General features: G+C 41.5%; 1 protein-coding gene across 1 annotated transcript in view; it reads left to right on the top strand.

The window, feature by feature from the left end:
• Positions 1-17,415, top strand: part of IGDCC3 (immunoglobulin superfamily DCC subclass member 3) — a 233,753-nt gene that overhangs the window by 193,024 nt on the left and 23,314 nt on the right. Inside the window, exon 8 of the mRNA XM_069766358.1 lies at positions 4,300-4,547. Within this exon, the coding sequence (XP_069622459.1) occupies positions 4,300-4,547 (248 nt within the window). The remainder of the gene's footprint in view (positions 1-4,299; positions 4,548-17,415) is intronic.

The raw sequence follows: 17,415 nt of genomic DNA, 5'->3' as shown, positions 1-17,415 counted from the left end.
TTTTTTCTCATACTGAAAAAACGGGGTGACAGGTTCCCTTTAAATTCTGTATTGTGATGGAACATTGAAAAAGTAAATTTTAAAACAATGACTTTACTCTGCCAAACTGACTTGTATCATGATAGCCGGGACCGCCTGTATATATTAATCCAACATTGCTATTATAGGATATTCATAATCTTATGATCCCCGGGGAATTACTATTCGTGAACAGTGTGACCCCACTTAGGTTTGTCATCTTGCTTCTTGACGCTGTAAGCTGCTCCAGTTTCAGGGGTCATACCCTGCCTGGGAGGTGGTTGTAATCCTGGACGATGGAAATGAAGGATAGGGGGAGAGGCACCAGTATCCAGGAGACATCACTATGGCAACAAGTAACCAGGGCACTGAGCTATATTGATCCCCCCCACCCTACCCATGGTAATTAAAGTCTTTCATTTCAATAGAAAGGGGCCTCCAGCCAGAAGGGTCCCTGACTTTAACTTTTAGATACTTAACCCCTTGACTGAATAATTTCAAAAGTTTATTAGTGATAATGAACAAACTACTGGCACTGAACAGGTTAAAACAAATGTCTCCTCAAGTAAAGTTTACTGAGGACAAGTGCGACAAGTGCGGTAAAGAAAAAACAGAAAAGAGATGTCATGTAATGATTGTATGTCTGTGCAGTGACCCAAGAAGTGAGAGGTCTCCAGCTTTTCCTGTCACACACACACACACACACACACACACACACACACACACACACACACACACACACACACACACACACACACACGGAGAAGGTTAACCAAGATTAATGAAAGGCTACCATACTTTTTACAATTTAATCAGGCAAAACCATTACCTAATACATAGGATAAATCCAGACAGATCATTGTCATGCCGATACAAAAGGGGGAACAAGAAGGTGCAGCGTCTGGGGGGCACAAAGGAGCTTAATGTCCTGTAACACATCACATTATTAATTGACAACATGATTAGCGGCTGCCATTTGCAATAAGTATTACCTTATGTCTCAGTACCTGCCGAGTCCGTTCCTATGAATCTATAATATCTACAGCCAGTGGCGGACACACACAGAAGAGGGGCCCTGGGCAAAAACAATATTTGGGCCATTTTGAAGCCTAGTAGCTCATCACAATGCACAATTCCAATACTTTGGAGGTAGGACTGTGCCCCCTTACCTTTTGGGTCCCTGTACGGCCGCACAAGTTGCACCAATGATATGTCTGCTCCTGTCTACAGCCACATCACCTAGTTTTTATGACCAGTGCGTATCTAACTGGACAGTCGAGTGCAAAGAGGTGCACAATGTTTGATTCGAGGCCAACACTCTCAATGTCATCCACCAAAAACATTTTTGACAATGTTTATTTTTAATATCACAATATGCAGGAGCAGACACAGACAGAACAGGGCCCCTGTGCACAAACAGTATATGGGCCCTTGGCAGTCCAATAGCTTATCATAATGCACAGTTCCACCTCCTTTGGATGTAGAAGAGAGCCCCCTTATCTCCTGGGCCCCTGTGCAGCTGCACAGATTGCTCCAATGGTATGTCCACCCCTGACAAAATGTATAAATAAATGAAATCTTGCAATTTTTGACACACTTGTCACTGGGGCTATTTTGGATTCATGCTTCCTATTTCTTTTTGATCCCCACATTATCATCACAGACAGGGTTACAATGATAGGCAACCTCTTTATACAGAGCTGATAACACAGAATTCTCCATTCTTGTTCAGTGATCTCACAGCTGACCCTGCTCCCCTTCCCTGCACAAAAACTTTTGTATATGCTCATTAGATACTTCAGTAAAATAGATAAGGCTAGAGTTTGACAATTGCTGCTAATGTACATGTGGATTTCTTGAAAGAACAGAAGCATGAGTCTATAAGAGCCCCAGTGACCAATGGGAAAATTGCAAAAATGTCCATTTTTATTTTTAGCACAGATTGATATAGAAAAAAAATTGTTAAAAAAATATATTTAACACACAAACCTGGTTTAAAACAATAGGACATTTTCTGATGCTACCTTCCCTTTAAAGCTTTATAACTACAGTCACAGACGAAAGTGCTGGAATGGCACCCTTGAAATTGTTCCAGAAAAATTAAGTATTTCTCCCAGAAAATTATTACAATTACACATGTTTAGTTATACACATTTATCTACTTTGTGTGTAGTGAAACAACACAAAAAAAAAACTATGAAAAAGGCAAATTGGACATGATTTCACACAAAACCCAAAAATGGGCTAGACAAAATTGTTGACATCCTCAACTTAATATTTGGTTGAACACCCTTTAGAATAAATAACTGCACTCAGTCACTTCCATAACCATCAACATGCTTCTTACATCTCTGAAATTGAATTTTTGTCACTCTTCTTTTGCAACCTGTTCCAGGTCTCTCATATTTGAAGGGTGCCATTTCCCAGCAATAATTTTAAGATCTCTCCACAGGTGTTCAATGGGATTTAGATCCGGACTCATTGCTGGTCACTTCAGAACTCTCCAGCACTTTGTTTCCATCCATTTCTGTGTGCTTCTTCAAGTATGTTTGGGGTCTTTATCCTGCTAGACCTGTGACATAGGATGCAAGCCCACTGACACTGGGCACTGTATTTGTCTCTGTTGGCCACGTCCAGGCAGATTAGCTACAGTGCCTTGAGTTGTACATTTCTTAGTTGTGTTGCGAATAATGGATAAAGGAACATCAAGATCTCTGGAGATGCACTAGTAACCTTGAAATTGTTGATATTTTTTAACAATTTTGGTTCTCAAGTCCTCAGACAGTTCTCTTCTCCTCATTCTGTTCTCCGTGCTTGGTGTGGCACACACAGACACACAATGCAAAGATTGAGTCAACTTCTCCCCTTTTTATCTGGTTTCAGGTGTGATTTTCATATTGCCAACACCTGTTACTTGCTTTAGGTGAGCTTGCATGAGCATCACACGCTTGAAACAAAATTGTTTACCCACAATTTTGGAAAGTTGCCAACAATCTTGTCTAGCCCACTTTTGGGGTTTTGTGTAAAATTGTGTCCAATTGCCTTTTTTCAGTTTTTGCTTGTGTTGTCCCTAGAAATAAAGATGTGTAAAACAAAACATGTGTAGTTGCAATAATTCTGTGCGAGAAATGCTTCATTTTCTGAAACAATTTCAAGGGTGCCAACCAACACTTTTGGCCATGACTGTATATCCACTACTAATGGCATTGTGACAGTACAGTATATTCCATGAACTTGCAAATCAAATTTAGGCACATGTAACCTCTACCCCAGGAATAAATAAGAATGTCTCTGAAACTGTCCAATAACACCCCAAAATACCCACTTTTGAGCAATGTTTTCTGTCCCTTGTCCTTTTTACGGTCTAATTTGCGAGACTTTCCAAGCAAAATTGGGACTGTAGGCAAGTATACATAAATGTCTGAAAAGTACATGTGCCATTTTCAAAACTGAGAGCTGCATGCATATAGGACAGTCTCTCCACTCAAGAATGCTTTCACAAGTCCAAGATTTACAATTCAAGTATGGACTGTGATGTCCGGAGTGGCCATGGGTCTCCTGACCTAAACGCAACAGCTTCTCGGCATATGTAAGACTATTCAATTAGATTTGTGAAACTGGCCTAATATTTTGTTTTCTAGAGTGCCAAGCAGGGGTCAAGTGACCCATTCTACGGATATATGAGGGACCCAGAGTTGGCTACAAAGTGTGCCATTAGTGCTTGCCCATACCCACTCTCTCACATGGAAACTATGGTGCATGTGATCAGCCACATGCAGACAAGCATTTCTGTGTCTGGATGGGTGAGGATTGCACGGATTGGCATTGGAGGCCACATGTGCAGCCGGGTCCACCAGTTGTGCAGCCCTAGGCTCCTGCTTTGTGACTCAACACCCTCAAACAAGTAAAGGCATCAGAAAATAAAAATCGGTGTTAAGTTTATGAATATCATAATAGTGACAATTATTTCTACGTATATCACACTCAATTCGCGCCAATTTCTGTTTCAAATTTTCATTGTGGATTTTACCATTTTGAATGTAAAGAAGCCAAATCTTCAGTGTGTTTCGCCACAAAACCACGTAAAATATTTGGATTTTGTCATGGATTAGTAGTGCCCTTCTAACGTGAAGGTGAGAATTCTGAAGTAAGAATATGCAGCCAAAATTGACTGGTTTGCAAAAAATCCACGTCATACGTGGACGAACCAATAAAGATCGTTGATTGTGAAGAGTTAACTTTGTCCAGGCCATAGTAAATTTCCTCCTCTTCTTTTCTTAGCTCTCTGACCATTTCTGGGATCAGTCAGGAGGACGAGGCAATTTACCAGTGCATAGCACAGAACACTGCGGGTTCCAGCCAGGCCAGTGCACGACTTTCTGTAATATGGGCAGAAGGACTACCAGGTGCGCCACAAGATATCACTGCCACCACTGTATCATCAACTTCCATCCAGGTAACATGGAAAGAGCCACTGGAAAACACCCAAGAGATAATTGGCTACGTGGTCCACATCCGCAAAACTGAAGGTACTTCCCTCAAATCAAGTCACTAGTCTTACCACTGTAGTACATGCAATGCTTAGAAATTTTCATTCTTTAAATGCTTTCTCTATGTATTTCCATTTTAATTGAAAATATTAATCTTGTTTCCTTCCTCCATGGGAATTTACTTAACTATACACCAGAAATGTACTTACCTCTGAGTAAGCCTTGATTAATAAAATTGATGCATCTTACTCTGCATCCCAGGAAATTAAATAAACGCCAGTCATGTTCTGGTGTAAATTTGAACTATGATTTATGTTAATTTCTGACCTACGTTATAGTACATCTACAGGGCCTTTAGACCAAGAAAATTTGTTTTTCAGAAAAGTAGTCAGAGGAGATCACAATTTTAGAGAAAAATTTTAAAATCTATATAGATACCTCCAGTTAGTGGTCACGCTCATATTGAACATATGAAATTAATTATAACTGAGGAAGTCAGAAAGAGCTAACACTTCAACCTCCATTGAAGTAGGACCTCCTGCCATGAACAGGTACTTAGAACAAGGGATCTGCTGAGAACCAGCCAACAAGTCTAATAATAATAATAATTATTATTTTATTTCATATAGCGCCAACATATTCCACAGCACTTTACAATTAAGCAGCGACATATACAGACAATAAATTCAATACAAGGTAAGACAGTTTAAACAGTTACATTAGGAGTGGGGGCTCTGCTCGCAAGCTTACAATCTACAAGGAAATAGGGGGAGCATAATAGCTGAAAAGTGTTTGTTATTTCAGATCCAGCAATTGTAATAAATAGGGATTTTCATATAAAGCTGCATGATTCGGTCATCAGCCAGTATGTTTAAGTGCAATTTTCAAGTGCAGTTATCATGTGCATGGATGGTGTGGATACAGATGAATAGGAGGGAGCAGATTCTGAATAATGTTTAGAAGGAGTGAACAGAGAAGAGTTAGGTTAGTGAGTTGAAGTGATAGGCTTGTTTAAAGAGATGTGTTTTTAAAGAACACTTAAAAATGTGGGCGCTTGGTAACAGTCGGATCGTGTGCGTAGTGCATTCCAGAGAACTGGCACAGCACGGGAGAGTCTTGGAGACGACGATGCGAGGTTCGAATTATGGAGGATGTTCGTCTTAGGCCAGTTTCAGAATGGAAGGAACGTGTAGGGCGATAGACAGAGATGAGGGAGGAGATATAGGTGGTGCAGAACTGTGGAGAGCTTTGTGGGTGAGAGATATGAGTTCATATTGTATTCTGTAGACAGTAGGTAACCAATGTAATGACTGGCACAAAGTGGAGGATTCAGTGAAGCGGCTGGACAGAAATACGACCCTGACTGCTGCATCCAGGATTGATTGGAGAGAAGAGAGTTTAGGAAGAGGGAGACCAATCAGAAGAGAGTTGCAGTAGTCTAGGTGAGAATAAATAAAAGGGACAGTAAGAGTTTTAGCAGTTTGACAGGTGAGGAAAAGTCAGATTTTGGAGATATTTTTAAAATGCAGGTGACATGAGCAAGTGAATGATTGGATATAGGGAATAAAGGAAAGCTGAGTGTCAAATATAACCTGAAGACAGCAGGCGTGCTGCTTGGGAGTTATGGTTGAACCCTCAAAGGTAATTTCAATGTCAGTTAGAGTAAGGTTAGTAGAAGGAGGAAATACAAGAAATTCAGTTTTGGAGAGCTTCAGTTTCAGATAGAGAGAGGACATTATGTTAGAGACAGTGGACAAACAATCTTTGGTGTTTTGTATTAGAGTGTGGGTGATGTCAGGGGAAGAAATGTATAATTTTGTGTCGTCAGCATAGAGATGATACTGGAACCCAAATCTAGTGATTGTTTGTCCAATAGGGGCAGTATATAGAGAGAAGAGAAGAGGACCTAGGCCTGAGCCCTGAGGAACCCCGATAGTAAGGGAACAAGGAGAGGAGTAAGAGCCGACAAAAGATACAGTGAATGAGCAGTCAGAGAGGTAGGAGGAGAACCAGATGAGAACAGTGTCCTTGAGGCCGATAGATGGGGCATAGTGAGAAGGAGCTGGTGATCTACAGTGTCAATGCAGCAGAGAGATCCAGGAGAATCATCAGGGAGCAGTGACTATTAGATTTAGCTGTTAATAGATCGTTAGAGTGTAAAGAGCAGAAACCAGATTGTAGAGGGTTTTTTTGTGTGTGTGTTTTCTATGCATGCTCTGTCAGATCAGGTATCTAACCTGACCAAGATGATGCAGAACCTGTCTGTTGAGCAAAGAGCACTGGTTGCTTCTCACCAACAGGTACAGAGGGAATTGGCGGATACCGTTAATGTTGTTTGGGGTGCCTCTTCCGTGTCTGGCAGTGGGGAGGGTATCATGTCTGATGTGTCCTTACCCTCTGCCAAACTTCCGGATACTTTTTCTGGGAATAAGAAACAATTTTGGGTATTTAAAAAGAGTTGTAAATTACTTTTTTCTCTGCGTCCTCGGTCCTCGGGTGATGAGAGCCAAAGTGTGGGGATAGTGATTTCCCTGTTACGTGAGGGGCCGCAATCCTGGGCTTTCTCCCTATCTCCTATCTCCCCTGAGAGAATGTCTGTGGATCAGTTCTTTGAGGCCTTGGGCCCTATATACGGTGAACCTGATCAGGTGAGATTGGCAAAGGACACGATGATGAGTCTTACCCATTGAAAGCGCTCAGCTGAGTGTTACTGTTCCGAGTACAGGCGATGGGCACGAAAAGTTTCCTGGAATGACTCGGCACTTGGGGGCTATTCCGATGGGGTCTCTCTGAGCATCTATAGGATGCCTTGGCCCTGCACTCACCACCCGACTCTCTGGAGGAGGCTATGACCCAGGCCGTCCATATTGACAGCAGGCTGAGAGAAAGAGGTGTTGTGCAATAAGATGCTCCTCTATTGCCAGTGAATCAGAGTTCTCAGCGTCGGTTGAGCACATGGAGGTGGGGGCTGTCTCCATGAAGGAAAAGAAGAGGAGACATCGCAGAGAGAAAAAACTCTGCTTCTATTGTGGAGAGCCGGGTCATTGGATAAAGGACTGTCCCTCCTGCCCCCCGGATTCCAAGGTCTCAGGAAATGACTAGGTCTGGGTAACTGCCAAGGAGGTTATCCAGACTCACAGGTACTTTAACAGCCTTCAAACTATTGTTAAAAGTGGAAGTTGGTGTGGACATTTGTTTTTGTTCCTCTTCTGCTTTTGTGGATTGCGGGTCTTCAGTGAACTTGATTGACTCGAGGTTGGTAGCCCACTGTGAGATAGGGACAGTCAGGTTGGACAAACCCATGAGTGTGTTGGCTATCGACTCAACCCTGTTCACCAAGAACGGGATCCATTCTGTTACTAAAGAATTCGTCCTTAAGGTGGGGTCTGTTCATTTGGAGCAGATAGCCTGTTTCTTTCTGGATAACTGTTGTGAATTCTGCTCTTGGGCTCCCTCCGGTGGTTATGAGTGGTAGTGTTGCTGTCTTTGGATCGCAGCATTTATCAGGTGTGTCCACTTGTTGCAATTTGGACTGGGCTATTTAGTCTTGCTTGATTCTTTAGTCAGTGCCAGTTGTCCATTGTTTTTGGAGGATTCACATCCCTACCTGGTCTCTCCTGTTTTGCTTTTCTTTTCAACAAAGATAAGTTCTGGCTTTGTTTTGCTGTCCACATGCTGTGGACCTTATAGTTCAGTGCATTTTCTTGTTTTGTCTTGTCCAGCTTGGTCTGTGTAAGTATTTTTTCAGCCAAGCTGTATCTCTGGAGATGCAGATATACCCTCCATGTCTTTAGTCAGATGTGGAGATTTTGTATTTTCTGTGGTGGATATTTTCTAGTGTTTTAATACTGACCGCATAGTACTCTGTCCTATTCTTTCTTTTTAGCTAGAATGGCCTCCTTTGCTAAATCCTGATTTCAGTCTGCGTATGTCATTTCCCTCTCCTCTCACAGTCAATATTTGTGGGGGGCTGTCTATCCTTTGGGGATTTTCTCGGAGGCAAGATAGTTTTCCCGTTTCTATCTTTAGGGGAAGTTAGTCCTTAGGCTGTGTCGAGGTGTCTAGGGAGTGTTAGGTACATCCAACGGCTACTTCTAGTTGCGGTCCTAAGTTCAGGGTCTGCGGTCAGTACAGGTACCACCTTCTCCAGAGTACGTCTCATGCTGCTCCTAGGCCACCAGATCATAACAGACAACCTCCCTGCTGGTTTGGTCTTGGGGTTTCATTGGCTGCAATGTCATAATCCAGTCATTGACTGGGAGGCCTGGGAAATTGTTAAATTTTAAATTTATTGTTAAATGGGGGTCCAACTGTGAAAACAAATGTCTGAATTCTGGGTCTGCATCGTCCGTCGGTCTGGAGGGTAGTCCGTAGTACCTGAAAGACTACGAGGACGTGTTCTCCGAAAGTTAGGCCGAGGGGTTACCACCGCACCACCATTTTAATTATGCCACTGACCTGATTCCTGGGGCTAAATTGTCAAAAGCCTGATTGTTTTACCTTTCTGGTCCCGAGCGGGTCACCATGAAAGTTTACATATCTGAGAGTCTCCGAAAGGGGCATATCCACCCTTCCGTTCCGGTGTTCTCCGCCCATGCCTTGACTTTCGGGAACTAAATAAAATTACTGTAAGAAACACATATCCCCTCCCACTCATTCCCGATTTGTGTAGCCAATTGTTCGGGGCCATATGGTTTTCAAAATTAGGTTTGCGGGGGGCATACAACCTCATCCGGGTGTGGGAGGGAGATAAGTGGAAATCTGCGTTTCTCACCTCAGAAGGGTTGTTTGAAAATGTATTTATGCTGTTTGGTCTGACCAATGCCCCTGCGGTTTTCCAAAACTTCATCAATCATGTGTTCTCTGATTTTATTAAGAGGTTTGTGGTTATACACTCTCTGACAGAAGTTCTGTCGCTTATTCATGTTATGTAAATAATAGCTTATAACCTGTCGTTAAATTCATCCATTGGTTGTATAAATTATTCTTTTGAAAGGTGAAACCCTCCGAAATGTGGTTTAGGTTAAGAAAATAAATTGGCATCAATGCAGAAATATTGATCAGCTAATGGACACAGAATGGTCGGATTTTGGCAAGACAAAAGTTTTGTCGCCCACAGAAAGTAATGTGATATTCAAACAAATAATTAACTTTAAATACAAATATATGTTGCATAACATTGGTTAATGAAGTTGTGGTGCTATTAGAGTCATATTTAATATTTTGTGTGACTTCCATGAGCTTGAAGGACTGCATCCATGCGGTTCAACAATGATTCATACAATTTATTAATGAAGTCATCAGGAATAGCACAGAAAGCAGTCTTACATGCCTCCCAGAGTTCATCTAGATTCTTTGGCTTTGTCTTACAAGCTTCCTCTTTCATTCTACCCCAAACATGCTCAATGGTGTTCATGTCTGGTGACTGGGCTGGCCAGTCCTTGAGCAGCTTGATCTTTTTTGCCTGATCTTTGTTGTAGAGATGGATGTATGAGATGGAGCACCATCCTGCTGCAGAATTTGACCCCTTTATCATTTGGAATATAAGAGGTAGCTAATACTTTTTGATATTTTAGGGTATTGATATTGCCTTCCACCTTGCAAATGTTTTGCACACCCCCATGCTGAATGTAACCCCAGACCATGATCTTTCCACCACCAAATGTAACTGTTTTCTGGGTGTAGTTTGGATCCATACGGGCTCCAGTGGGTCTCCTGCAGTATTTGCGGCGGCTATGGTGAAATTCTACTGAAGATTCATCAGAGAAATCCACCTTCTGCCACTTTTCCAGCATCCATCTGTTTAGCAGGCTGTGGGACTTTGCAGATGCCACACTTTTCTATTTGCCTTTTGTTTAGTGCTTTGTTCTGGGCACTGATTCAACCATGGAGGCCATTTCAAGACAGAATCCTACAAACTGTTCTAGTTGTCACAGGGACTTGAGGTGACCAGGCCTGTTGGAGCTCTGCTGCAGTGGAAGAGGGGCTTGCTTTGGATTTTCTAACTAAGAAACGTTCCTCCTGAACAGTTGTCTTGCGGGGTCTGCTGGACCTGGGCTTGTCAAACAAATCTCCAGTCTCTTCAAATCTTTTTTTAATTCTTTGTACTTGATGCTGAGACACATTAAAGGTGCCAGCCACCTCTGCAGTGGATCTCTTGATAATCCAGGCTTTGGTTGCAGGGTGGATTTTTGTCATGTTGTCAGAGCTCAAGTTGCACTTCAAGTAAAGGTCTGGGGTGCTGGGTTTCTTTTTATATACACACACACTAATTAACCGATCATTTACTGAGCACAGGTGAGGATGTAAATTAGGATTGGGTGCATTATATGACCAGGCGACAACTTTTTTCTTGCCAAAATCTGACCATTCTGTGTCAATTAATCCTGTGTGAGCGCTGACTGGAGGGGAGTATGGAGGGGGCACTGTTGGAGAGTAGGAAAGAGCAAATTTGCGGCCGGATTGTGCCCGTCGCTGATTGGCGACACAGGATTTCCCTTACAGACAGACAGAAAGACAGACAAACAGACAGAAGTGACCCTTAGGCAATTATATATATATAGATGTACTGTCTGTTGCGTGGTTTTGGTGTAGTTTATAGCACTCACTTTAGGTCCTGAAGACTCCACTGGTTCTGTGATCCCGGATCCGGAAGCCACCACACACTCAACGACAGATTGTGTTCATTTTCAACAGGTCAACTTTGCTCAACAAGTTTAGTTCAGTCTTAGTCACAGATACTGCACAGTAGGTTACATTGGTAACAGTTCCTTCTACCTGTTCTGTCTCTTCCTCTGATGACACTCCTTGGCCCTGGGATGTACTGCCGGTACCATACATTCCCAAAATCCTGACCCGATTCCTGTCTTTTAGTCCCCATCCATTTTCCCTTTTGGGGGCGATACCAAGGCTGGCTCTTTCACACCTTTTTCCGGTCGTTGGCCTCAGACGTTTTGTGATGAAGCACTGAAACTTGTTGTAGCCATTGTCATGCTGCTCTTTCCGTTTTCCTTCGTACCCGTGTGACTTTCAGCCCTATGGCCCCGAACTATTGTTCTCACAAAACTCTTATCCAATGCAATCCTTATTTTCCACTATCTGCCCTATGCCAGGAAGTGTCCCTCTTATATTTACTCCTACCCCTCCTTCCTGAACAAGAGAGCCCTCCACTGCACTTCCCATTCCTATCTATATTAACTACCCTGATTACTCTATCTTATTCTTATATCTATGTCCTAATCTTTTACCCTAATACTTTCCCTAATCTTATTACAAAATCATAAAACATGTTTAGTAATAAACATCAGTCATTCACATATAAAATAGTCACCAAAATCGTAAATATGTAAATACCTTACCACATAATTCACATTTAAACTAAAGTGTGCCTCTTTTATTAGGAAGGGACGAAAAGCATGATTGTCCCCTACATACCCTTACATAACCCTGCCCACATTACTGATTCGCAGCTTTCTGTGTATACTGTGCATAGGCAAAAAGCTGCCCATCAGTGGTGGGGTCAGTAGCGTAACTTGAAACTCATAGGCCCCGATGCGAAAGCTCCAACGGGGCCCCAAAATATTTTCAATTTGTAATAGCAATAGTCTTTTTCTATAGGTCAAAGGGACTCTTAGGGCCCCCTAGGCTCCAGGGCCTGGGTGCGATTGCAACCCCTGCACCTGTTGTAGTTACACCCCTGGGTGGGGTTATACAGAGCTCATGACTATGGAGGACTACCTGGCAGCAGGTTTACTAGTCCTCCAGTGATAATCCCCTGCTGATAAAACAGTGATTTTATTAAAACTACTGCAGTAAGTCGCATATCGCTGGAATCAGGTTGTCTTCATTATGGTACATTCAGAATATGTGGCAAAAATCTGGTCACAAGCTCCCTTTAAAAAACTGTATTTCTTTTTTTGTATTGTTCTTAGTTTTGTTTTTACATGGTAAAATGTGATTTTAACAGGCATCTTACAAATACAAAATCTATGAATCACATGAATTGCAATATTTAAATGTATACCGTTATATAAAAACATACTGAATTTATTGGCATTTTTCCATACATATTCAGACCATAAAAGCATTGCAAATAATGTGTGAACCCAGCCTAATGGAGATCCCTGCATCAGCAAGTATATTTCCAGATTAAAGGATTTAGTAGATAAAATCTGCAATTACAGTTCCTTGCAAAAGTATTTTTGGTGAAGATTCAACAACAAGTAGTATACAATTGTAAAGTTGAACGAAATTTATTGGTTATTTAAAGTTTTTGTGGAAATTCAAAAACTGAAAAGTGGGGCATGTAATATTATTCAGCCCCTTTAACTTAATACTTTGTTGTGCCACCTTTTGCTGTGATGACAGCTGCAAGTCGCTTGGGGTGTGTCTCTATCAGTTTTGTACATCGAGAGACTGAAATTCTTGCCCATTCTTCCTTGGCAAACAGCTCGAGCTCAGTGAGGTTTGATGGAGATCGTTTGTGAACAGCAGTTTTCAGCTCTTTCCACAGATTCTCGATTAGATTGAGGTCTGGACTTTGACTTGGCCATTCTAACACCTGGACACGTTTATTTGTGAACCATTCCATTGTAGATTTTGCTTTATGTTTGGGATCATTGTCTTGTTGGAAGACAAATCTCCGTCCCAGTCTCAGGTCTTTTGCAGACTCAAACAGGTTTTCTTCAAGAATGATGCTGTATTTGGCTCCATCCACCTTCCCATCAATTTTAACCATCTTCCCTGTCCCTGCTGAAGAAAAGCAGGCCCAAACCATGATGCTACCACCACCATGTTTGACAGTGGGGATGGTGTGTTCAGGGTTATGAGCTGTGTTGCCTTTACGACGAACATATCGTTTAGTATTGTTGTCAAAAAGTTCGATTTTGGTTTCATCTGACCAGAGCACCTTCTTCCACATGTTTGCTGTGTCTCCCAGGTGGTTTGTTGCAAACTTGAAATGACAATTTTTATGGATATCTTTGAGAAATGGCTTTCTTCTTGCCACCCTTCCATAAAGGCCAGATTTGTGCAGTGTATGACTGATTGTTGTCCTATGGACAGAGTATTCCACCTCAGCTGTAGATCTCTGCAGTTCATCCAGAGTGATCATGGGCCTCTTGGCTGCATCTCTGTTCAGTCTTCTCCTTGTTTGAGATGAAAGTTTAGAGGGACGGCAGGGTCTGGGTAGATTTGCAGTGGTATGATACTCCTTCCATTTCAATATGATCGCTTTCACAGTGCTCCTTGGGATGTTTATAGTTTTGGAAATCATTTTGTATCCAAATCTGGCTTTAAACTTCTCCACAACAGTATCACAGACCTGCCTGTTGTGTTCCTTGGTCTTCATTATGCTCTCTGTGCTTCAAACAGAACCCTGAGACTATCACAGAGCAGGTGCATTTATACGGAGACTTGATTACACACAGGTGGATTATATTTATCATCATTAGGCATTTAGGACAACATTGGATTATTCAGAGATCCGCAATGAACTTCTGGAGTGAGTTTGCTGCCCTGAAAGTAAAGGGGCCAAATAATATTGCACTCCCCACTTTTCAGTTTTTGTATTTCCCAAAAAATGTTAAATAACCAATAAATTTCTTCAATTTCACAATTGTGTTCCACTTGTTATTTCTTCACCAAAAATTTACATTTGGTATCTTTATGTTTAAAGCATGATATGTGGGAAAAGGTTGAAAAGTTCCAGGGAGCCGAATACTTTCGCAAAGCACTGTAGAAGCCTCATAAAGTACAGTAAGTAGTCAGTAGCCCGTCACTCTGGCCAGATCAGACCTGCAGCCCCTTCTAATGTTACTGATCACAATTTTTTTTTTGATGGATCCAAATTCTGTAACTGTATTTCAGTTGTAATTTGATGTAGGACTCAGCTTTATTGTTTTGTGCTCTACAATAACGCCATCAGGCTTTGTTATTATTGATGTATTGTAATGAATCCTATCGCCTTTTGCATTTCTTTTCTCATGTGGTCTTTTTTCTACTTTTCTAATTTTATTATTAGCGATACATAGTGAACACTTCTCTTCAAGACACTTACTATATACACCCTATGAATCCTCATGTCATTAATATTTCTCAGTATACAGTAAATATAAAGTCAATTTAATGGGGAATAATAGTATTTTACATTACCAATGGTATGACGGAGCTTCTTATTGAAATGTATACAAGGGTCTTACTAGAAGTTCATGTTCTGAACTGCTTCTGGCAAATAGAGAGATCTCTTATTTGGAGGAAATGTATTGTGTATCATTATAATCAAATGTTCTAATTTTTAGAAGAAATCATGGAATTCTTTAAATTTTACAGGCTGATAAAGTCTTCAAAGGGAGATTTGTAGTTAAAATTCTGCGCTGCCGCTAAGATGAATTTCAGGAGAGTATAGTTGATTCACAGTGGTTTTATTCAACACGTGGTATTCCTGATGAAGGGGGCATGAGACCCCTGAAACGCGTTGAATAAAACCACTGTGAATCAACTATACTCTCCTGAAATTCATCTTAGCAGCAGCGCAGAATCGTAACTACAAATCTCTCATTGAAGACATTATTTTCCCTGGTCGGTGAAGACCTGTGGATCTGCAGCAGCCACTTTCTATAGGCTCTAATCTCATCCTAACCAGGTGAGCAAATTTGGTGTATATTCTCCTCTGTGTAACGTGGATAAGACCCTATTGCGCTCTTTGTCTCCCTATTGTTTTGTAAAAGGCTGATAAAGAAAATGTAATGATGTGAATCTTCAAAAATGGAGAAAAATGAACTGCGTCCAGTGAACAAGTACAGGTGCTTCTGACAAAATTACAATATTCTCAAAATGTTATTTTATTTCAGTACTTCAGTACAAAAAGTGAAACACATATATTATATAATAATAATAATTTTTATTTATATAGCGCCAACATATTCCGCAGCGCTTTACAAATTATAGAGGGGACTTGTACAGACAATAGACATTTCAGCATAACAGAAATACAGTTCAAAACAGATACCAGGAGGAATGAGGGCCCTGCTCGCAAGCTTACAAACTATGAGGAAAAGGGGAGACACGAGAGTCATACAGAGTCATAGAGTCATATAGAGTCATTACAGAGTGATCTATTTCAAGTGTTTATTTCTGTTAAAGTTGATGATTATGGCTTACAGACAATGAAAACCCAAAAGTAACTATCTTAGTAAATTAGAATAATTAACAAAAAACACCTGCAAAGGCTACCTAAGCATTTAAAAAGGTCCCTTATTCTGTTTCAGTAGGCTCCACAATCATGGGGAAGACTGCTGACTTGACATATGTCCTGAAGGCAGTCATTGACACACTCCACAAGGAGTGGAAGCCACTAAAGGTCATTGCTAAAGAAGCTGGCTATTCACAGAGTGCTGTATCCAAGCATATTAATGGAAAGTTGAGAGGAAGGGAAAAGTGTTGTAGAAATAGGTGCACAAGCAACCGGGATAACCGCAGCCTTGAAAGGATTGTTAAGATAAGGCCATTCAAAAATTTGAGGGAGATTGACAAGGAGTGGACCGCTGCTGGAGTCATTTCTTCAAGAGCCGCTACACACAGATGTATCCAGGACATGGGCTACAAGTGTCTCCTTCCTTGTGTCAAGCCAATCATGAGCAATAGACAACGCCAGAAGGGTCTTACCTGGGCCAAGGAGAAATAGCACTGGACTGTTTCTCATTGGTCCAAGGTGTTGTTTTCAGATGAAAGTAAATTTTGCATTTCATTTGGAAATCAAGGTCCCAGAGTCTGGAGGAAGAGGGGAGAGGCCACAATCCAAGCTGCTTGAGCTCTAGTGTGACGTTTCCACAATCAGTGATGGTTTGGGGAGCTATGTCATCTGCTGGTGTAGGTCCATTGTGTTTTATCAAGACCAAAGACAGCCGTCTACCAGGAAATTTTAGAGCACTTCATGCTTCCCTCTACTGACAAGCTTTTTGGAGATGGAAATTTAATTCTCCGGCAGGACTTGGCACTTGTGCACACTGCCAAAAGTACCAATTCCTGGTTTAAAAACAACGGTATCACTGTGCTTGATTGGCAGCAAACTCACCTGACCTTAACCCCATAGAAAATCTATGGGGTTTTGTCAAGAGGAAGATGAGACCCCAGACCCAACAATGCAGACGAGCTGAAGGCTGCTATCAAAGCAACCTGGGCTTCCATAACACCTCAGCAGTGCCACAGGCTGGTCTCCATGCCACGCCACATGGATGCAGTAATTGATGCAAAAGGAGCCCCGACCAAGTATTGAGCGCATTTACTGAACATACATTTCAGTAGGCCAACATTTCAGATTTTAAAATCATTTTCAAGCTGATGTTTTGAAGTATTCTAATTTACTGAGATAATGACTTTTGGGTTTTCATTGGCTGTAAGCCATAATCATCAACATTAACAGAAATAAACACTTGAGATAGATCACTCTGCTTGTAATGACTCTATATAATATATGAGTTTCACTTTTTGTATTGAAGAACTGAAATAAATTAACTTTTTGATGATATTCTAATTTTGTGAGAAGCATCTGTAAGTTCTGTAGAGTACATTAGGTTGGAATATATAAGTTGTGCAGAGTACATTAGGTTGGCATATATAAGATGTGCATAGTACATCAGGTTGGCATATGTACTTTATGTGCATGAAGTCATGCAATAATTTAGTGGTCTATGGATGAGTGGTACAAACAGCCTTTTATGTAGGGATGAGTAAACCATGGATGTTCGGGTCCGATGGATTCAGCCTAACAAGTTCCGTTTGGATACAAGAACCGTACGAGAACTTGATTCCCAACTCCATTCAAGCCAATAGGGGGCCAAATCAACCAGCGTACCCACGCGGTCCTCTCGGTGACCCCATGGGAAACAGCGGCTCTGACTGGCAGTAA

This window comes from Ranitomeya imitator, chromosome 4 (genome assembly GCF_032444005.1).
Source record: "Ranitomeya imitator isolate aRanImi1 chromosome 4, aRanImi1.pri, whole genome shotgun sequence".
In the NCBI taxonomy this organism is placed as follows: Eukaryota; Metazoa; Chordata; class Amphibia; order Anura; family Dendrobatidae; genus Ranitomeya; species Ranitomeya imitator.
Note: the sequence above shows the minus strand (reverse complement) of the source record. Positions and strands in the feature narration are given on the sequence as shown.